General features: G+C 36.0%; 1 protein-coding gene across 5 annotated transcripts in view; it reads right to left on the reverse strand.

The window, feature by feature from the left end:
* Positions 1-681: 681 nt before the first annotated feature.
* Positions 682-23,932, reverse strand: part of HELQ (helicase, POLQ like) — a 42,554-nt gene continuing 19,303 nt past the window's right edge. For 4 of the 5 annotated variants that reach the window (XM_077882746.1, XM_077882745.1, XM_077882747.1 and 1 more), the window contains 7 exons: positions 17,520-17,742; positions 15,608-15,765; positions 14,312-14,410; positions 11,335-11,508; positions 8,873-8,986; positions 7,344-7,478; positions 682-895 (listed from right to left, as the gene is read on the reverse strand). In XM_077882746.1, the coding sequence (XP_077738872.1) occupies positions 791-895; positions 7,344-7,478; positions 8,873-8,986; positions 11,335-11,508; positions 14,312-14,410; positions 15,608-15,765; positions 17,520-17,742 (1,008 nt within the window). In that variant the 3' untranslated portion in view covers positions 682-790. The remainder of the gene's footprint in view (positions 896-7,343; positions 7,479-8,872; positions 8,987-11,334; positions 11,509-14,311; positions 14,411-15,607; positions 15,766-17,519; positions 17,743-23,932) is intronic. The other variant, XM_077882749.1, reaches the window with a different exon arrangement.

Genomic DNA, 23,932 nt, shown 5'->3' on the forward strand with positions numbered 1-23,932 from the left:
ACAGTATTTGAGAATTTGTAGTTGACATTTGAAGCATATAGTGTATGTTTTTTAAAAAAGATTTTATTTATTTGTTCATGAGACACAGAGAGAGAGGCAGAGGGAGGAGCAGGCTCCCTGCAGGGAACATGATGCGGGACTTGATCCTGATCACAACCTGAGCCAAAGGCATATGCTCAACCACTGAGCCATGCAGGTGTCCCCAAACAGTACATTAAAAAAAAAAATTTTTTTTTTTACTTGAGTGAGAGAGTATGTGTGTGCAAATGAGTTGGGGGAGGGCCAGGGGGCACGGGGCTTGATCTCACCACCCTGAGGATCATGACTTGAGCCAAAATCAAGAGTTGGATGATCAACCAACTAGGCCACACAAGTGCCCCCATACAGCACATTTTAAACTAATTTTTCATATACTAGGGGTAGCATAAAACAATTAGGAACTGGAGGGTTTGGAAATCCCAGGGAAAATTCTGGGATTTCAAATAGTCTAGTTTGATGAAAAAATGTATAAGAGAATAATAAAAGGTCTGGCTATAAAGGTAAGCTGCAGATATGTTGAGGTCGTTGGATTTCATTTTGTGGTGGACACTAGATTTTTGAGCAGAGAGATAATGTGCAAGTATTGAAGAAGATGGATTATTAGTGGGAAGGGTGAGAGGTATATTCAAACATCATCCACAGTTCTTAATATATAATTAAAATGTATTTTTTCATTTATAAATGATAGAGAATACTTAATAAAAATATGTACAATAAATCATTCATATTTGAAAGTGCTTGTCAGACAGCTTCATGCCTTTTCAGAAGAGGCTGCAATACTGGGAAAATCAGAAGGCAATCTCAATAACTCTTCCACTTCCTCTTGTAAAGCCTCTGCTTTCTCATGTAACAGCATCTACAATAAAAACATCAAGACATGAGGCCAAAATATACATTGCCAGAGAATTGCTAACATTTTTACCACTGTCTATTAGATACTTGAATCCCTGCACATCAGTACTCTAGACATTAAAACTAATAATGAGATTGAAAAATAGCCACTTAAGCACAAGCGATTATAGTAAATGAAACTGAAGCATTTAGCTAAAGTCATTTTAGCTGATCATTGCATTTGGTATACCAAAAATAAAGGAGCTTTAATACTCTCAAAGATTTGTTTTATTGAAGACTCAACCACTTAAAAATTAACTTTTAATCTATAAAATTTAAGGCAATTTTGCAAAAATTTAATTAGCTCTTAAAATGCTATCCTTTATATATACTTTTTATTATTCTTCAAAGTTTAGTATGCTATGTTTTAAAAACCTATCAACGTTTCAAAGAAAAGTTTTATTCAAGCTCCTAAAATTAACATAGCTAATTTCAAAAGAAACATAATGAGCCAAGAAAGTATTTATGAACATGGCACATAGTAGATGTCAAAGAATATTTGCTGAATAATGATTTTCCCTCTTTCTTTTAAAAACCAGAAATAGGAGCGCCTGACTGGCTCAGTGTAAGACTCTTGGTCTTGGGGTTGTGAGTTCTATCCCCACAGTGGTGCAGGGATCACTAAAAAAATCTTTAAAAACAAAAAGCAAAAAACCAAAAATACAGTTTTGGTATTTGCTGCAGCTGGTTGTTGTGTATACTGTAAGGATTAAATCAGTCATATGAAGGACGTAGTTGTCCTGAGGCCAGTTTTTGCATTCCTTCTGTTTTAAAAGTTTTATAACAAAAAAGTTCAGCAAAATCATATCAAGGCAAAATTCACAGGACATAAAATGAAAGTGAAAGGCCCACTCTACCCATTTGACATAAAGCATAGCATTACACAGCATTATATATAGGATGGATTAAAATGCTATCAGTAAGCTTTCCAGTAGCTGAGGTAATGGTGACCATGTAAAACTAATCTCCCAATATATCCTCTAAAAACTACTCAGATCAATGAGAACAGCAAGTAAACTGCACAAAACCCATGTGCCAGCATTACTAGAATACAGAGAACACTATCATCTTCATATTATAGTTAAGACTACCTGCCAATTTCCAGTAGAACCATTTCTCAAGCTCCCACTCCAAGGGATTGCAGAGATCAAGGTGAGATTGAGGAAAAAAAATACAAGGGAAGGAGAATAGGGAAACAGAAGATCTTAGAGTAAATACTGTCACCTTCAGAGAGAGAAAGGCTATCCCAAGTATAAAAATACTGAGAAAAGACTATTGGCAGATTGAAACACTGTCTATAAGAAGGGACTTAAAGTACATGAAACTCTAGAAAGGCAGTCTTGGAAAGGCAATGCCTATGGGGGAGAAGATGAGTAAAAAAGAGAGGGGAGCCCCTTAGGGAGCCCCTTAGGCCGAGCAGGGAGGGGATAAAGAAATAAAGGGTAAAATTTAGGGTCCTGTAGGACATAAGGAAATTCAAAAAATCAAAGAACACACTCTCCCTTGCACTCTTCTCCCACCATAAGTTGTTCATTAAACTAACCTTTGCTACACTGACAGAAGACTCTTGAACTAGAATTCTCATCAACTGCTCCAGATGGCCATCTCTGTCTGAGAAATGCAGGGGCATAAGCAGTTCTTATTATACTAAATTACTACATAAAAGGAAACTGAAAATGAGAATCAAAGCTCTTCAACTCATAAAAATGTCCTCTCCTGAAAGCAAACTATGAAGCAGAAAACTGTAATGCAACATTCTAAATTGATTTAAATATTCCCAAATAAACATTTGGAGATATGGGGGAAAAACATATCCTGAATAAGCCCCAAACTAAGAACAGAAATGGACCGAGAACAGGAAGAAGTGACATAAAAGCTGAGTAAATTTAAGGAAGAAAGAAGAAATAGGCAAAATCATATTAGAAATAAAAATTTAAAAAGTGCCCAAAGAAGAACAGATTATAATAAACCTTAATTAGGGTGATGGTAGTGGGGATGGTTGTAGGGGGCAAGATTACAAGATGATGAAAATGAGGTAAAGAAGTAAAGGGGCAGCTGGATGGCAGAGTCAGTTAAGTGTCCGGCTCAGGTTATGATCTCAGGATGGTGAGACTGAGCCCTGCACTGGGCTCTGTGCTGAGCACAGAGTTTGCTTAGAGTTCTCTCTCCCTCTCCCTCTGCCCACCTGCCCTTCCCTCCCCTGCCTTCAAACAAATAAACCAATCTTTAAAAAAAAAAAAAAAAAGTAAAAATGGCCAGAGAGATAAAAAATGAAAGATGGTCAAAGAAAATTCAATATACATATGATTGGAGTTGCTAAGAAGAAAAAATCAAACAGTGGATCATATTGAACTAATACTTAGAACTAGTTTATGGGGTGCCTAGGTGGCTTGGTCAGTTGAGTGTCTGACTCTTGGCTTCAGCTCAGATCATGATCTCATGGGTTGTGAGATCGAGCCCTGATGGGTTCCATGCTCAGCAAGGGCTGTGCTAGAGATTCTCTCCCTCTGTCCCCCACCCCCAACTCGCAGGTGCGCATGCACGTATATGCTACCTTTCTCTCAAATAAATTAATTAATTAAAAAACTACAATCCAAGGAAACTCCCAGAAATAAAAGAAAACGAAGATATCTTAGTAAAATTATTTCAACTTAAGAAAATAGGTTCATGTTTTACATACTAAAAAAAAATATTAAGGATGGGGGGGAACTCAAATAGAATACAAACAGAATCTAACTGCTCTTCAAATGAGTAACATAAGCATGGTGAAGCAGATTTTTTTAAAAAGTAACATTTGAACACATTATTTCAATTATATATTCTCAGACGAAAGACAAAAAGCTGTAAATAATACTGAACTTTAGTTAGTTTTTTCGCAATGGTACGCTTTTTTAAAAAAATATTTTATTTATTTATTTAGAGAGAGAGAGGGGCAGAGAGAGAAGCAGGCTCCATGCAGGGAGCCCGACGTGGGACTCAATCCCGGGTCTCCAGGGTCACACCCTGGTTGGAAGGCAGCGCCAAACCGCTGAGCCACCCGGGCTGCCCTGCAATGGTATGCTTTAATAATTCTGAAATTATTCGCAGTACATTCTAGTATTGAGCAAAACAAATACACTGATGAAAACAGGAGCTGGGTTTCTCACTGTTAGAGAAAGGAACTAAAAACATGAGAAGAGTAAGACTACAATGAGTCCTTTAGTGTGGGATCAATGTGGATTAAAGGTGACTAGAAATTCTTTGATGTTTACATTAACAGATGAGACCTAATTCTTCTCTTGAACCTGTGTTTCACTTGTAACTAACAGAACGTAATGGATATGATGCTGCATGATTTCCAATGGCCTGTCAAAAGAAATTGCAGCTTCTGCATTGGTTTCTTAGGATGAGACCATTCCAAGATCTCTTGAATGCTCCCTCCCATATCCCAGTACCATGCTATAAGAAACCCAAGCTAGGAGCAGCTGGCTGGCTCAGTCAGTAGAGCTTGCAACTCTTGATCTTGGGATTATGAGTTCGAGCCCAATGTTGAGTACAGAACTTACTTTAAAAAAAAAAAAAAAAAAGAAAAAGAAAAAGGACTAAGCTATAGGTAAATAAGAAACACACACTATTTTAAAGAAATTATACCAGATTAAATAAAATGGGACAGAGTTACCTTTGAAGCCCTGAACTTCTAAGGACAGAGAAAAGACGGAGAAAGCTATTCAGCTGCAAACATGGGCCTCTACTTATGGAAAAGAAAGAATGATCTAGATGAGAAAACTCAAAGCCAGGAAGAATCATTCCCAGGGAGAATTAAGTCCTAATCAAGGAACTGGCCACGTATGCATGACTGGATATCAGAAATGCTTCTACATACCACACATTTTCCCCCTTTTTGAATGGGAGTATAATGTAGTTATCCTATCTCTGCTCACCATTGTATGTGTACCTCTTTAGTTCATAGATCTTCAGAGTGACCTGTGAAATTGTGCTCAAGGAGCATCACCTGCACCTAGACTTGATTTAGAAGAAATATTGAATGGACCTTGAGCCTGAGTCTGATGCCATAAAGGGATAAATCTTTTAGGGATAAGTATATTTTGCATGTGGGAGGAATGTAAATAACCTGTGGCCAGAGGGCAGACACTACAAATGACTGCAAATTATTTGGGACTCCCCTCATGTAGAGGTGGGTCTAATTCCTCTTCCTTTAGATCTGGGCTGATCTTAACAGCCTTCTAATAACCAATAGTATACAGCAGAAGTGACACTACTCAACCTCAGAAGATTTCCTGCCTTTTCTGCCTTGATCTCTCAAAATGTTCATTCTATGGACATTTCCACTTGAAACTGTGCTGCCATAAGAAACCCAAGCCCCATAGAAACGCCATATGTAGTTGTTCCAGCTGAAAGTGGCAGATAACAGCCCCCATTTGCAACCGCCAGTCATGTGAGTGAACCATCTTGGATATCCAATTCAGTCAAGCCCAGTCAAAACCTGACTGTAATCGAAAGAGACTCCAAGTAAGAATCATGCAAACTAAACCTTTCCAGAATTCCTAATCCACAAAAACATAAAATAGCTGCTGTAAGCCACTAAATTTTGAGGTAAAACTTTGTTATGCAGCAGAATGTACCTGGAAAAATTAGAATTGGAGTTCTCAGTATGAGTTCATTGCTTTTAATAATTTACATGTAAGTATAAAAAAATATACAGGCTTATATGGATTCTCTCTGCTAAGAGAACCTAGAAACAATGTTATCTCTCTCCGGTAATGAGCATATTTGCCCCTAAAACTTAAGTTTCTAAAATACCATTCCTCACCAAAAAGAACTAGGGCTTTCTGGAAAAATGGTTGATTCTATGACCAAGGCAGGCTGAACGTGGAACATCCTGTGCAAGAGTACTAGTTATTAATTTTATTGTTTCTCAGCTCCAAATCATTCTTCACTGTCCGGTTGGAGATAGATACTAGGGCTAGATCTTGTCAACATTTCTTCTTTGCCAGCTGCTACAATGTTAAGCTTTGCCAATAGAGGGCACTGGAGGGACTGTGGGAGGAAGGGGTTTATCTTTCCTGGCTTTGAGGTGTCTTTTTCTTATGGCTCCTGCAGTGCTAGTCCGGGATGCTGAATATCTGGTGGCACTCATTCCAGTGAGTTTCAACAGCATCCCTGCAGACAGCTTTCCAATATGTTCCATGGGTATTCAAGCTAGTTTCCAGGCAAGCACACTCCAGGGAGCTTCCTGGCAGTTTTGCTGGCATCCTAGTGGGTAGCTTCCTGCCTGCCAGCCTTGGCTGCGACACAATGAACTTATCTGCTGTCCAGTGAGCCACAGCCACACCCTCTCCAAGGAAGTATGACTCCCATCCACAGTGGGTGGCATGGGGTGAGAGTGGACACTCTTCTCATTATTCCTTTCCATGGTTGATGAAGTTCTGTTTAGCCCTTAGAAGCCATCTGGTCACCTTGGTTACTAGTTACTAACTCTTTATATTAAACTTCCCTCTTCAAATTACTGTGTGGTTTCTGTTCCTAATAATTATACCCTGACAGATATATCCCAAAAGTAAGAAAATCCAATAATGATAGGGACAGGTCAAAAAGACAAATTGGCCTGCATCTAGAAAAGGATAACTAGAATAGTATATATAATAAATGCCCATTTACCCACTCAGCTTTAATAGTTATTGATCCATGGCTTCCAATATTTTTATTGTCTTAAATATTGCTTTCAGTATTTTAAAGTAATGCTCCATCTTCTATTGGAATCCTTCCACATGTGATATTTTGTCTTCAGGATAAATTCCCAGAGGTGGGAATTGTTTTCAGTCATTTGGGAAAGAAATTGCCTAAAACTAGATCCTTTAATGTGAATAAAAAAAACAGAAAAGAGAAACTCTTGGAGGTGAAGAGAGCTGTTTTCAAATATGTGAAAAACTACCGGAGGAACAAAGAAAATAGAATAGTTCTAGAGGGCAGTACTTATAATGTAATGGTGGACACTGTAGGAAGGCAACAGTTGCCTCATTAGATTGGGGTGCTTTACACTACAAGTGTTCAAAAACAGAACTACCTAATTTTTGAGGTTGTAAACTCCTTGTCAATGAAGGCGTGCAATGGTGGGAAGGCCAAATGTCAGGGATGCTGAGGAAGGGACTTCTGTGAAAAGGGTGAGGAGGCAGGATTCTGCAAGTTCTCACATTCCCTGTACTTCAGGGGACTCTTGAGATGGTCTAATTTCTAAGCGGTGCTTTTTCTCTTTTTGGCAAGCCTTGTATTGTAACAGATGCACTATTTTTATTCACGTATTGTGAGTATACACTTCTGTATCTACAGTTAAATGTTTTTGCTTCTATGACCAGAGTTTAAGGAGATAATATTACAAAATATCATGAAGGGTAAAAAATGGTTTGTTTGCTCACCTTTGCTGATGAAACCATTTGCTTGGCCTGGTGTCTTGATAAATGATCAATTGTTCTTATTAGCACTTCAGGATTTGCGTTAGCTAAGTGCGTCAGACTTTTATAACCTGCATTGTATAACTGTTTTGCTCGACCCTGAAAAGTATTACAAAAATCATTAGGGCCAGAATTTGAGATTAGGAAAAAATAATCAACTGTTATTGAAGGGAAAAGTTTCACATGCAAGAGACAGAAATAGACTAGGTAATAAGAAATCAATTATTCAATTTCGAAGTAATCATTTCAAAGTTATTAGAAGAGGTAACACATCTGAACCCTGAGAAATTTTAAGTTAATTAATTAATTAATTAATTAATTAATTTATTTATTTATTTATTTATTTATGGCATAGAGAGAGAGAGGCAGAAACACAGGAGGAGGGAGAAGCAGGCTCCATGCCAGGAGCCCGACGTGGGACTCGATCCTGGGACTCCAGGATCGCGCCCTGGGCCAAAGGCAGGCGCTAAACCGCTGAGCCACCCAGGGATCCCCAACCCTGAGAAATTTTAAAAGATAAATTTGGGTGGTTCCAATCTGAGTGCAAGATAGCTCTCTGAGCAGCGTTAAGTTAACTGATGTGTGTTGCAACCAGGAATGAGGAATCCATTAAGGCATTCGGGGAGGGGCATTATTTTAGACACCCAATCACAATGTTCTAGTCCAATATCCTTAAAATGTTTTCACCATCTACTTAGGGCACTTGGGGAACACGGGCGTGTGTGTTCCCGGGCAGAAAAATGCTTCTGATTGAAGGACTGAATGACAGAACACGCTGAAATCAACAGCTGGCTAAAAACAGTAAGCTGTGGGACGCGTGGGTGGCTCAGAGGTTGAGCATCTGCCTTCAGCTCAGAGTGTGATCCCAGGGTCCTGAGATCAAGTCGCACATTGGACTCCTTGCAGGGAGCCTGCTTTTCTCTCTGTGTCTCTGCCTCTCTCTCTGTGTCTCTCATGAATAAATAAATAAACTCTTTAAGCAAAACAAAACCCAGAAAGCTGAGAAACCAGGTAAGGATACTCTCTTCTCACTCCCTTAGGAAATGGAAATAAGCCTTGTTCCCACCGAATCACTACTTCCTGAAACAAGCAGGGAATCTAAACTGACAGAAGGTAAAATTCTTCATTGGAGCAGAGGAAGAAAGATGCTAAAGACAAATGGGGAGTCTCATTTTTATCCCTACTGTTTTTCAGATACACTTGGGGAGTCTCATTTTTAACCCTACTGTTATTTTTTTTTTCACAAATGTGATTTTTTTTTTTCCCAATCAGGATGGCTTCCAGATTTACAAGGGATTTCTGGGAGGCCATAACACTTTATTAAAAAACAACAACAACAAAACACCCTCTCATGACAAATGAGGAATAAGGCTGTTGTTACTTACCTGTGGTATGACTTATTTTATGAAGAAGTCTTTTACTATTTAATTAGTAAAATCTGATTTTTTTGTTAGTTGAAATCATCTCAGTTGGGAAACTGGGAAACTACTAACCTCTAAAACTCCAGTCACTTCCATGAGAGGGATTAGCTCTGCCTTTACACAGTAAGTCAACTTCTTGGTAAGTTCTACCAAAAGGGCTCTATACACCCAAAACTCCTCAAGTTCCTGCAGAATATAAAGAAATAAACGGAATTGAAATCTGGTAAGTTATTTCAAAGTTTGATTGGCGTGGTAGGGGGTTCAGAGAGGATGTTCCCTGATACAAGTTCTGAAACTTGATTAAGCCAGAGATGAACAATAATTCCACACAAAATTAGCATAAGGAAACATGGCAGAGACTGAGGAATTTGATGACGTAGTTTTGGGATGAGGAAGAAGACTGATAATTGACAGGAGTTCTATTCATTTTTTAATCAAAACACCAGCAAGTGAATGCATAGTTTTTCTTTCCCAGATGACTGAAAACAATTCCCACCTCTGGGAATTTACCCTGAAGACAAAATATCACATTTGGAAGGATTCCAATACAAGATATAGCAATACTTTAAAATAATGAAAGCAGTATTTAAGACAATAAAAATACTGGAAGCCATGGATCAATAACTGTTAAAGCTGAGTGGGTAAATGGACATTTATTATATTGTCTTATGTTTGAAATCTTCTATAATAGTTTTTTAAAGGTTGCTTCCTAACCTTGGGTGCCACTGTGAGCTTATGAGATATGTGGAGGTATTCTGTGACCACTAGCAAAGCAGTCAATGCATTAAAGCTGGCAGAGTAAAGAGAAGAAAATCTTCAACAGAACGATGAATCCATCAATAATAAACTGCCCTAGCTCCAGTTTTCCTGCACATGATAATCTTTTTTCCTTATTGTTTAAACTTCTATGGGGTTTTTCCATAATTTGTAGTTAAAGGCATCTTAACTAATACTATTGGTATACTATTTTATACCACTTACATAACTTTAAAAAAAAACACTAAAATACTGAAAGTACACTCATGAGGGTACAAGTTGTCAGGTAGACTGTTTCTAGGATCAACCATCAGATTATAGTTGTTTTTCAAGTTCAATACAGTTTCTTTTACTTGAACAATTCCATAAGGCTGAAGTCCTTACAGTCCTAAGTAAAACAAAGGGATAGACTATTAGGGGAAGTATCTTTAAATATGAGGAACAACACAGAAAAGTTAAGAAAATACATTTTAAAGCTAGCTTCTCCTTATTACCTATAATTTTTGTCTACTGCTTAGTTAGCATGTGATTACAGAATGTAAGCTAATATTTAAAACTTAGCATAAGCAGGAGATATTAAGAAATATGAATTTGCTAAAATAATTATTATTCAACCCAAAGTCAAGTATTTTGTATTATTTACTTATGAGTACATATGACAGAAATAATTCCATATATATATACATATATATATATGTATATATATATAAAATATGGAGATTCAAGATAGGAAAATGAAGATTTCAAACTTAAAAATAGAATTCACATAAGAAAAATGTTTTTAAAAAAATTGAGCATAGAAACAAATATGGAAAGGATTATTACACCATTCAATTAAAAGAAATTTAAATGCAGCCAAAAAAAGGCTTCTATAGTAAATTCATCCCCAAAACTGTCCAAGTAGAAAAGTCTGGTAAGCTTTACTATGATACTTAAGGAAAGTCTGAAAGCTTCTTTTAGTAAAGTCTTAAACAAATCCATCCCAAATGCATATGGCCAAAATAAAGTTTATTCTTGAATTACTTTATAATTAAACATTTGACATAGAAACCTAAAGCAGCTGCCAGACATTAGAATAAAAAATGGCCAAAAAAAAAAAAAAATGCCAAATACTGTGGCGATCACGGGAGTGATCCAAGTGGTCCCAAGTAGTGACGAGGCAGCTCCTGGGTATTGGTGATGCACCAAACAAACACTTCCCATGGTTATCACCATGAGAGATACTCCTACACAGTCTATATCAATGGAGAACTGTTGTTTTAAGAGTTGATTCTAAATACTTGCAACTATTAGTGATGGTTCTAAGAGTAGGGGAACGAAGTGCTTTCAACTTGTTTGCTATATATTTTGAGTGATTCTGTCATTTTTGTATCTTTACCATAAGTTAGTATATAGGATTCTTATAAGCAGAAAAAAACAGATGTATTTTATTTATTTATTTTAATTTTATTTTTTTAAAGATTTTATTTGTTTATTCATGAGAGACACACAGAGAGAGAGAGAGAGAGAGGCAGAGACACAGGCAGAAGGAGAAGCAGGCTCCATGCAGGGAGCCTGATGTGGGACTCGATCCCAGGTCTCCAGGATCACGCCCTGGGCCAAAGACGGTGCTAAACCGCTGAGCCACCCAGGCTGCCCAACAAATGTATTTTAAATAAGTTTTGAGCGCTCTGTATTAGTAGAACAATGAAGAAATAATGACTAACCAGTTTATGAGTTTAGCAGCAATTAAAACAAAAAGATGCACAAGGCATGTGTCATCTAGTTAATGGAATTACCTCACAGAAATGTAGCACACAAGAGGAGAATGAGGCAGCTCCAGTGAGAAGACTTTGTATATAGCCTCGAGGCATATTAAATTTTTCAGACACACTCCAAATGTTGGTCTCTTTGAGCAGGGTATAAAGAACAAAAGACAGGTACAGTCTGTTGACAATGTCCTTGTCCACCTTCTAGAAAGACACAAACAAATTTATGTACTGGACCTGCTAAGAATGTAGCTTATGTTGAATTTGGACAAAAGGTAATGTGAATGAAGTTATACGACAGGAAAGCCAGACTAGAATGCTTCCAAAGAAATAAAACTAAGATTCAGCATATGTACTTTCAGATGATCATTTTTCCAAATATAAAAAAAAAGAAAATAAGCCAAATTATTTCCAATTTATTTATTTATTATTTCCAACTTAAACTCCCTTCTACAGGGGAGCTGTAGTGGGTTGAATTGTGTCTGCCACCCCATACCTTTTTGTGGTAGCTGTGAAAGTGACCTTACTTGGAAATAGAATCTTTGCAGATGTAATTAGCTACAGATCTTGAGATGAAATCATCCTGGATGTACAGTGGACCCATTAGGGCTCTTTATTAAGTGACAGGTGTCTTTATAAGAAGAAAGGACACAGAGTGACATAGACAAGGCAATGTGAAGATGGCAACATCCAATGGAGACACTGGAGGGATACATTTACGATCTAAGGAACACCAAAGGTTGCCAGCAACCACCAAAAGCTAGGAGAAAGGCAACATATTTTCCTCCTCAGAGCCTCCAGAAGAAGCCATCTTGATCTCAGACTTTTGGCCTCCTGAACTTCGAGAGAATAAATTTCTGTTGTTTTAAGACACTCAGTTTGTGCTAATTTGTTAGGGTAGCCCTAGGAAAAGAATAAAGGAAGGAGCTGGGAAGCCCTTTACATTTACTGTGGTAATTATAGGTTGCATATATTTGTGAATGTAATGAGACAAATGCATTTATTTAGATAGGTATGTTAATAAGCTTGTCCATATTGTAAACTAAGTAAATATTAGATTCTATGATTTCCACATGGTCATGATAAATAATTAATGTCTCCAAAGTTAAAACACTGAAAGAGAAAAATGCTACTTGTAGTTGACAATTTCTGTGTACCTGCTTTTGCTTGCAGTATCTAGTGGTCAGTTTTTGTATAAAGTATTTCATAGCCAATATCAAGGTAACTTAGAAACTGAGTAACTCATGCTTGAAATCAGAGGAAAGAAAGGATAAACTGAAAATAGAAAAAGTGGGTATAAAATACAAAATTATATCCCTTATGATGGTAAAAGAATGGGATGAGAACTTAGTGGCATATCAAAGACTGTATGAATTACAGATTCTATGTGTTGATACGTTTTAAAAAGTATTAAGCTGAAAAACCATGATAGTTGAATTGCTAATAGGGAGAGACTGCTTTTTAATTTCCCAATTTTAGTGTACCTTCATTATTAACTATAATTTGAGTCAATGTAGATTTTGCTTAGAATATATTTTCTAAGCTAAGAAAAATGATTTAATTATATTACAAGGCAAGATAAGATGCTTTATGCCAATTTCAAGATCTTTTACAAGAAATACTTAAAGGTGGGGATGTCTTTTTCAATGTATAAATAAATCTGATTTTAAGTAAATATGCTCTCTAGAATTTAAATCAGCTGAACATTTATTGACTATATTACATTAAAATGTAACAAAAATAAATTGATTCAAGTTTAAAAAGATGCATTAGTCTAATAAGATTTTGCAGATGTTTATTATTTGGTAATGAGTTCCAAATTAATATGATTTTGTTTTAATTTATATTTTAAAGTTGTATATAAAAGGTTTAAGAAATATTTTTAACATTTTGAACATCTAAACAAAATGTATGCATTTCTGAGGTAAAGGACTCAATCAAAATACTGTGATAAGATAAACATTAAAGTACTACACCGACATTTATAATTTTATGATTCAGCAGTACATAGGACAGGGCATCATTCAATTCAAATGTGTGTAGACACCATCTTCACTTTTCAAAATGAAATTAGTAATATTTACGTAAATTTAAAGATATGGAGGAAATGGCAGGTAAGATAATTTGGTTTCAATAAAAATTGGATTACCAACAAAATTATAAATATAAAAAGTGTATTATAAGGTGGAAAATATTAACTTAAGGAATTTGAAGGCATGGATTATTTCCATTCCTCTTAAAGTTAGTGTATTAGACACTTCATATTTGTTGACTAAATTTCAAAACACTAAAATATAAGAATATTATACAAAAAGGCATTAATTTATCAACTTCAACCTTCTACAGAGCTCTATGTACTTGAAGTACTAATTAGACTGGGAATTCTTTAAGGACAACAAAACCCAACAACAACAAAAACCTCAAACCGAACCTATCTTAGAATCCCTAATACCAAGTAGAATGCCTAATAAAAAGTTTCTAGGTCAGGGGGGCCTGGCTGGCTCAGTGAGAGGGGCATGTGACTCTTGATCTTGGATCATGAGTTCAAGCCCCATGTTGGGTGTAAAGATTATTTTAAAAAACAAGTTTTTAGAAAATTCATTTTTTCCCTTGAACTGAACTTATTTCAGGATTATATACTATCATAAAAACATTTAATAAATATTTTACATTTTTTATAAGCCATAAGTAGCCTAAGAAAAATAGATTAATAGGGTTTACCTTTTCCTATGATAAGAAGCTTATATGTGCATGACAGAGTGCTTCAGAAATGCAAAGGTATACACACAAAAAAGGCCATCACACCATTCAAAAATAAATACCGCTTTTAAAAAATGCCCAAATTTCTGCTCCTCAAATGTTTTAAATAGTAAAATGGGAATTATACTAATTTAAAGGAAAAAAATATGAAACAAAAAGACCAAATCAACAAAAGCCAATGATACAACAGCATTAATTCTGCTATTTTAACTTGGTTATTTAGGGAGAGAAAAAAAGACTATGGTACCTTCTTTATAGGTTGACCTGATGCTTTCTTCCCAATAAAGTTTTCAGAGACTCCAAGAAGAGCAGCTACATTTTGTTCTGCTGGACTAAGCTGGCTAAACTACATTTGAAAAGAGTAAACAGAGAAAAATCAAATTGTAACTTTAAAAAAAAAAAGATTTATTTATTTGAGAGAGAGAAAGCATGTGGTGAGGTAGGGGGGCAGAAGGAGAGGGAGAACGAATTTCAAGCAGACTCCCTACTGAGTGTGGAGCTCGACTCTGGGCTCAATCCCACGACCCTAAGATCATGACCTGAGTCCAAATCAAGAGTAGGATGCTTAGCTGACTGAGCCACCTAGGCACCTTTCAAATTGTAACTTTTAAAAATCTGCCATTTGAACCAAATTTAGTATTTCCTGTGATATCACATTATCATGGTTTTAAAGGATATGAAAAACACAAATTTTACTTATACATATTGTAAAGCTCAAAAAATGTATTATTAAAACATAACATTTTAGTAGAATACTTAAAGGCATGGTCACAAGCACTGTGACTATGGACTATGGTTTCCATGGTCCATGTGGTTATGTTTAAAATTGAGAGGTCTGCGGGGAGGAAGGGGAGGGAAAGCTTTTGACAGTAACTGCATTATATAGGACCACTTAAAAAACTTAGTTACAATTTAAAATATGACATTAAAAAGAAAATTAATTTCCTGCAAATTAAGAGCAGCATACTGCTTCTGCCTACCATGTGTTCATGCATCTGCTCTGTTCATAGTAAAATCCTAACAGACTGTACTCTACCACATGGTTTTGTAACAAGTAGGACCAGCTCCACCTTCCTGTTAGTGATAAAACTGATATTGCTTCTCAGGTAGTGAACGTCACTGAGTTTAGTTATTTTGCTTGGCTCCGATAGAGCTTTCATGTAATTAAAATCTCAAAAAAAAAACAAAAACAAAAAACAGCTTTCATGGTTTTCTTCACATTGTAGGCATCATAAAATGGAGTGGCCCCTAAAACATAACAGTAACTATCTTCGGGGAATGAGATCAGGGATGATCATCTTTTCTTTTCTGCACTTTTTGTTATTTTTTTGATAATGAACATGTTTATATTTAACAGAAAAGTAATATTTAAGTGACACAAACTGAAAATGCTATTTCCATATTACTCTTCTAAAAACTGACACATGAAAGGCCCAATTACAAACATATTTTAGTAGAGAAAAAAAGTGAATAATCACTTAATAAAAATTGCATCATCATTAATAAATAAGACAGACCATACTGAAGAGCCTTCTATTCTCACCTGCCTGAAGTATATCATCCAGTCGGGGTCACAGCAAGAAGCCATGTCATAGGGAGTTGTTAAATAAATCAGGTGAAGAAGGCTTTCGAGAACAAGTCCTTCAAGACCTTTCTTCAGATCTCTGTACAGAATGTTACAATAAGCCAGATCTATAGTCCCTAAAAGAAAGATCAAAATTTCATCTTTCATAATTACCAAAGGGGGAGAAAGGTGATTTTTGAAAATGTCTTGTTGAGAAGTTACCTAAGCATAGCAAAAAGTCTTCAAAATCTCTTAACTCCAGCATAGTTAACACAGTTTTATAGTTTCCAGTGTACAGTGTAGTGATTCAGCAATTCTAAACATTACTCAGTGCTCATCATGATGAGCGTACTCTTAATTCCCTTCGCCTATTTCACTCATCCTTCCACCAAAATCCCTTCTTATGTAATTTATCACAACTATTTTGGAGGTCATTTTGACAGACCTCCAAATGTTTGATACATCAACATTTAATAAGATTACTCCTTCTGACCCAATTGCTGTTTTTGGAAATCTAACCCAGAGAAACATTTCCACACATACCCAAAAATAGATATAAACAGAGATGCCCGTTGCAGTTTTGTCTATAGTTGAGAAAAATAAAAAAAAAAAAACAGTGCAAATGTCCATCAATAGGGGAATGGTTAATTAAATTACAGTATCTAGACTATGGATGATTATAGTAGTAAAAGAAAAATGAGGTAAATTTAAAGGGACTGACATGTTAAAGTACTCCTTAATATTTTAAGTGAGAAAAGTAAGCTGCCAAAAAATACTTACAACTATGATTTTATCTTAAAAATAAACTACAAAATAACATATATAAATGTATATACATGTATATACATAAAATCTATACACATATACATATAAACATACATATATAATATACATATACATATTTATCTGTATGCATAATCATATGTGGAACAATACACATCAAATTGTTAACAGTGGTTGCCCCTGGAGGGTGGAAATGGGACAGGAGAATGGGATTTTCCATTACATAATTCTGAGTTCTAAGGAATTTTTTAAATGACAGACATGTATTATTTTTCATTAAGTAAATTATGATGTAGCCATTAAGAAAAAAACTATTCCCTGTCAAGAAACAATTTTTAAGGAAAAAAGCAAGTTCTGGAACAAAACCAATGATTGTTTACTTAAAAACAAAAGCTTAAAAAAATCTTAAACTTGTATATTAAGTATATGTTATGCATTGAAATGAAATGTACAGAACATGTCTGAAAAGACATATACCAAATTGCTATTCTTGGTAGGATATTAAGATTTGTACAATTGTTAGTAGAGGGGTGTGTGAAGGGGGATGATAATCTTTTTCCCTCTAAATACTTCTGGAGTATCCTAAATTACTTGTAATTCAAAACACCTTTCAGGGTGTCTAAGTAGCTCAGCCAGTTCAACTCTTGATTTTGGCTCAGGTCATGATCTCAGGGTTGTAAGATGGAGCCATGAGTCAGGCTCATGGTGGGTGTGGAGCCTGTTTAAAATTCTCTCTTCCCCTCCCTCTCTGCTCCTCCCTACTTCCTCTCTAAAAAAACAAAAACAAAAACAAAAAACCCAATACTTTTTCAACTTTTTATTTATTTACTAAAAAACCCTTTTTAAAAAGTAAGTTCTACACCCAACATGTGGCCTGAACTCAGAACCCTGAGACGAAGAGTCACATGCTCTACTGACTGAGGCAGCCAGGTGCCTCCATTTTTCAACTTTTAAAAGCGAAAGTAGTATAATAGCTTGTTAAGATTAATTGTTAACATTAATAAGATTAATGTTATTAATATGAAATTAGTTCCAATTTAAAGGAAGAGAATGATTTAACTTCTTTTTTTCCCGGCACATTTCCTCAGAAACTTAGGTAAACTCTTACCCTTAAAAGAAGCTCGTCCCAGTTTTGTAATATGAAAACTATATTGGATCTCTTCTTTGGGCTTATCAATAGTGTCTTTTTGTAGAAGTCCTTTTTCTGTCAGGTATCTAAGTGATTCGATGGTTATGTCCCACAGACTTTTTTCTTGCAATAAAATCTTTTGCTGAACACCAAAAAATGTACCACACATAAAGTGATATATGTCATCAAGATTCGTTGCAATCTGAAACAATTCAAGACATCATTGGAACATTTTCCTTAATTTAAGACATTGTTTTGAATGCATGTTAATCTCCATACCGCAAAGCTACTGAAATAAATTATCATAAAACTAACATACTTGCACATATAAAGATAATTTTATAAGCGGCATTTTAAAATTAACAAGAAACAATTTTAAAAAGTTATCATATTCATACTTTTAATGAAAACATCTACATATTTTTCACCCAAAACTCCTCACATTTTTAAATAATTTTTCAGTGTCTCCAAAGCTGTGCTTTGTTTATTCTCCAACCAATTATCACTAATTCTCACTCAGCCTCCTTCAGAAATCCTTCCTTTACCCCTTTCCATCCACCTGTGAAAGTCTTCTTTAGCAATAAAAATTGTATTAAAAAAAAACCACCACACACGTGCAAAACACAACTGAAAGTCTCCACTGAAACAGGATCAGGCAATATTTCCCGATATATACCTAAAAATATATAGCAGTCTTCTCCTTTTGTCTCTCTCATTCCTGTTCTTTTGCTGCCTTTCTCTCTCCCCCTCTTAGTCACTATTTAAAACTTATAGTGGCAATCATTAAGTAATACTCAACCCTCCATTTGGTATTCAGATATAAAGTTAATGCTGAATTACGATAATTTTATATTAGCCAATTTCAATGAAATCATCATGTTCTACTAAAATATAGTCAATCAATAAATGTATCACTCATTCTTACGGTTCTGATGATATTTTTTCAACTGGAAAACTTAAGTAATTATTTGATACTAAACCAATATAAGAGTTAAAAAAATATGATGAGGCAGAGACATTTACTATTATTTTCTTTTTAATAAACTCAATTAAAAAATGTTTGATGCTTTTTATTATTATTATTTTTTTTTTTTTTTTAGAGAGTGTGCACAAGTGGGTGAAGGAGGGGCAGAGAGAGATACACACACCCTTAAGCAGGTTCCATGCTCAGCATAGAGCCTAATGTGGGGCTTGATCTCCCAACTCTCAGATCATGACCTGAGCCAAAATCAAGAGTAGGATCCTTAACTGACTGAGCCACTCAGGCACCCAAAACTCCTTCTTAATATAATGAGGCTAAAACGGCAGTTTTAAGGTATTCAAGACTGATACTCAGTTTGTAGATTACTGATGAACTTAGCTGAATTGTTTTCTACTTGGTTGATTATAGTTAACATTAAGGATATTAAAAAAAATCCTTTACTTGATCCTTCTAGCTACCATCATGTTATCTTTCTATCCCTTTGTGAAAAACTTGCAGATACAGTGATTTAGACCCACTGGTCCAGCCTCTGCCTCTGGCCTCCACAGCTTCTCAAAGCTGGATTCTTCACTGTTGCCCCAACCTTCAGGTTCACCCATGCCCAACTCCAAAGTAAATCAATCAATCAATTCATTCATTCATTCATTCATTCATTCATTCATTCATTCATTCATTCAAGTATTTGCAGAGCACCAACCACATGCCAGGCATTGTGTTAGGTAGGCACTGGGATTCAGGGACAAATAACAATAAATATGGATTCTGCTTGTACAGGTTTTACATTCCTGTGGGGGTAAAATCAGCCAAATCACTGCACTAACCAGAATATAATTACAAACTGATAGGTTCTACTAAAGCAATGTGGTTCTATAAAGATACAATAAACTGACTGGACTCAGAGGCACAGGGAGGCTTCCCTGAGGAAGCGATGGTTATGTGGGTAAGGGTGAGACAGGAGATGGGGTGGGGAAGATGCACCAGTCTCACACTTAGTGAGCACTGGGGTGGGAAGGAACATCACGCGCTTGAGAACCGAAAAGGCCGGTATACCTGGAGTGCAGAGTGCAAGGAGGCTGGTGAGAGATGAGGATGGAGACAGGCAGAGGCCAAATCTACCACGGCAGACCATGATAAGGAATTTGGGCTTAATCTTAAAGGCAATGGAAACCACCACTGACAAATTTTAAGGAGAGAGGGGTAATACATTCTGAGTTTACATTTTGACAAAATCAGTCTGTGAAGAGTTATTTGGAGAGGATGTGGGAAAGCATGGCAGAATGGATGCAAGGCAGTCAGCCCAGTTAGGGGACGATCACACTGCCCAGGCAGAAGACTGCAGGAGCACGGGCCCCAGTGTGCCGGTGCAGAGAGCAGGCTGCAAGCAGCCTATATTACCTGCCTCGTTTTGCCTCAGATTCTTTTTACAAAAGAGGAGTCACATTACTTAATTCAAAGGTATGCAAGGATCAGAGATTAAATACATAAAGTGTCTAACAGGGTGTCTAAGGTGTGGCTGTGATAAATAGATGATAACCGGAGGCTCCCTGAATCCTATGGCCCAACCACTGTTACGTTCTCTCATCAATTCCTAGAGTTTCCTTCTCTCCACCAAACACCGGCCTAGTCTCTCCAGGGGTGCTCATCTGTACCCTCCTGCCCTGACCTCACTGCCCAACTCACAGACCTCACCCTTCTTGCTTCTCACTTCTCTTCCACCTGATTGTTTCTGTCTAGAGGACTTCTGCTTCATTTCCAGCTCTAAAGGTTTTCCTGCTCTCCACCATGTCTAGAATTCCAGCATTCTTCCACAACTAGAGCCCTATTGTGAACCCCCACTTCATGGTGTAAGAGGAACCCTGCTGGCCTGGCCTCCTCCTGACTGGGTCCAGTTTCTTGAGTTCTGCCTCCTATGGGCAAGCTTGGAACAACAGCTGCCTACCTGCTAATCTCCTGAACCAACTGCTGCCTGATTTCTTGCTGGGGCACTTCAACTGTTAAAACAGAATTTAAACGCGACTGTTTGTGCCCCATAGATCTTGTATTGCCAGGTCCAGAAAACCATATCCCTGTGGCCAAGTCAGTTTTCCTAGTCTCCCTGTTACCTGAGCACTTCCATCTTAAGGGAAGTTCCAACTCCCTCCCAATTCCACTACTTTTGCTGAGTCCTAACTCATATACATACTTGTCAGATGTATGCATTATGAATATTTCCTCTGGGCCTTCTCACTTTTTTAGCAATGTCTTTTGAAGATAATCGTAAAAATTATGATGAAGTCTATTTAATTGAATTTTTCCCTTCATGGTTTATGTTTTTCGTTTCCCGCATAAGAAATCTTAACCCGGGAACCCTGGGTGGCGCAGCGGTTTAGCGCCTGCCTTTGGCCCAGGGCGCGATCCTGGAGACCCGGGATCGAATCCCACGTCGGGCTCCCGGTGCATGGAGCCTGCTTCTCCCTCTGCCTGTGTCTCTGCCTCTCTCTCTCTCTGTGTGACTATCATAAATAAATAAAAATAAAAAAAAAACTTTAAAAAAAAAAAAAAAAAAAAAAGAAATCTTAACCCAAGGTAACAAAAATTTTTCTCCTATGTGTCCTAGAAATTATATTTTTAGCTTTTAAGTTTAGGTCTATGGTCCATTTTTAATTATTCTGGACAAAATTAGAGTGAGGTAAGAGTACAGATTAATTTTTGGTTTTGTTCTATATAGATACCTAGTTGTTCCAGCACCATTTATTGAAAAAAACAAACAAACAAACAAACTATCCTTTGTCCATTTAAATATCTTGACACTTTTTGTTAAAAATTGATCATTTTGATCATTTATAGGGGTGCCTGGCTGGCTCAGTCAGTAGAGCATGCAACTCTTGATCTTGGAGTACTGAGTTCGAGCCCCATGTTGAGTGCAGAAACTATTTTTTTAAAAAAATTGATCATGTATGTGTGGGCCTAATTCTGGACTTATTGATCTATTGGTCTATATGAACCTTGCACCAATATCACACTGCCTTGATTACTGAAGCTTTATAGTAAGTCTCGAAGTAGTGCGAACACTCTTTGTTATTTTTTCACAAAATTAATTTTGGCTATTCTACTTTGTGTTTCCAAAATAAATTCTATTAGCCTTCAATTTCCACTAAACAAGTCTATTTACTGGAATTGCACTAAATTTATATACCAATTTAGGAAGTATCAACAGATCAAAACTGTTCTAATTCTTTTTTTTTTTAAGATTTTATTTATTTATTCATGAGAGACACACAGAGAGAGGCAGAGACATAGGCAGAGGGAGAATCGGGCTCCCTGCAAGGAGCCCAATGTGGGACTCGATGCCAAGACTCCGAGATCATCTGTCAAAAGCAGATGCTTAACCGCTGAGCTACCCAGGTGTCCTGACTGTTCTAATTCTTGACCATGGTATCTCTCTCCATTTATTTAGGTCTCCTTTAATTTCTCTTAGCAGTTTTACAATTTTCAGTGTATAGATCTGACATATATTAAATTTATCCCTAAATACTGAATGTTTTTTGATGCTCTTGTGAAAGGAGTTGTTTTTTCTAATTATTTGTAGTGAGTGTATTATTTGTAGATACAATTGAGTTTTGTACATTGACCCTGTATCCTAGACATGCTGATTACACTCTAGTTTTCTTGTACGTTTTTTTCCTTTGGATTTTTCTTGAACCTAATATCAGCAAATAAGACAGTTTTACTTCTTCCTTTCTAATCTATATGCCCTCGTTTTTCTTCCTGTCTTGTACTGGCTAGGATTTCTGATGTACGCTGAAAAGTAGGTAAGAACAGACCTCTTTTCTTTTCCTGATCTTAGATGGAAAAACATGTAGTCTTTCACCATTAAGTGTGATGTTACTTGTAATTTTTTTTTTTTGTAAATAAACACCCTTTAGCAGGTTGAATATAATCTCTTCTACTCCTAGTTTGCTGAGTTTTTATCATAAATGGGTGCTGAATTCTGTCAAATGGATAGTAACATTGAATTCTGAATGTCAAATGAATAGTTACATTGACTTCTGAATTTGCATTACTGGAATAAACTCTGTTTTGCTGGATTACTAATACTTTGATAAGGATTTTTATAACTATTTTTACCACAGATATTGGCCTTTACTTTTCTCCTCTTGTAATGTCTTTGTCTGCTGGTCTCATAAGATGAGATGAGCAGTGTTCCCTCTTCCTCTACTTTCTGGAAGAATGTGTTTTCCCTCCTTAAATGTTTGGTAGAGTTTACCATGAAGTCAGTTGGGCCTGGACTCTTCATTGTGGGAGGTTTTAAGTTAAAAATTCAATTTCTTTAATAGATATAGGACTAGACTTTCTACTTCTTTTTCAGTCAGTTTTGGAAATTGTCTTCCAAGAATTTTTCCCATTTCATCTAAGTGGTTGAATTCAATTTTCAGTATTCAAGGATACAGTTACTCAAGGATTATTCTTTACTATCCCTTTAATATCTCTAGGATCTTTAGTGACGACCCTCCTTTCATTCCTGATATTGGTAATTTATGTATTCTCTCTTTTCTCTCTGATCAAATCAGTCAATAATCTTACTGATCTTTTCAATGAACTAGCTTATAGTTTCATTATTTTTTTCTCTTGTCTACTTTTTATTTCATTTCTGGGTTTTTTTTTTTTTTTGTTTTGTTTTTGTTTTTTGTATTATTTCCTTCTTTCTACTTTGCCCCTCCCCTCATTCCTAAAGTAAAACTTAGACTATTGAATTTGGATCTTTCTTTTATTCTAATAAGCACTTAAAGCCATAAACGTCCTTTTAAGCACTTCTTTGGCTTCATGCCACTAATTCTGATATATCTATTTTCATTTTCATTCCATTCAAAATATTTTCTAATATCCCTTGTGATTTCTACTTTGACCACAGTCAGAGTATGCTATTTAATTTCCAAATATTTAGGTAATTCCCTGATATCCCTCTATTATTGTTGGTATACTATAATTATTTCTATTAGACACTTTACTATATTCGATTATTTCAATCCTTTTAAATGTATTGAGACTTGTTTAAGGTCTCAGAATATGATCTATGTTGGTGAAATATTTCACGTGCACTTGAGGAATATTCCACACATATGATGGTACACTGGAAAGAGTACAATCCAGCAAGGCAGAACTTACATTATAGTCCCATCAAAACCATAATTCACTGAATGATCTTAGATTACTCATCAATTCTCTGAGTCTGTTATATAATATATAACTTATCTAATATCTAATATATATTATATATAACTTATCTAATATATATCTTAATATATATAATTTAATATATAATTTGATGATCTTCATGATCTCTTCCTCCTTTACTAACTCCTTGGCAACCCTCCTACTACAGGTCTTTATTACATTATATATGGATTACTACAATTGCTTCTGAACTGAA

The sequence above is a fragment of the Canis aureus genome, chromosome 33, assembly GCF_053574225.1.
Source record: "Canis aureus isolate CA01 chromosome 33, VMU_Caureus_v.1.0, whole genome shotgun sequence".
NCBI classification, from domain to species: domain Eukaryota; kingdom Metazoa; phylum Chordata; class Mammalia; order Carnivora; family Canidae; genus Canis; species Canis aureus.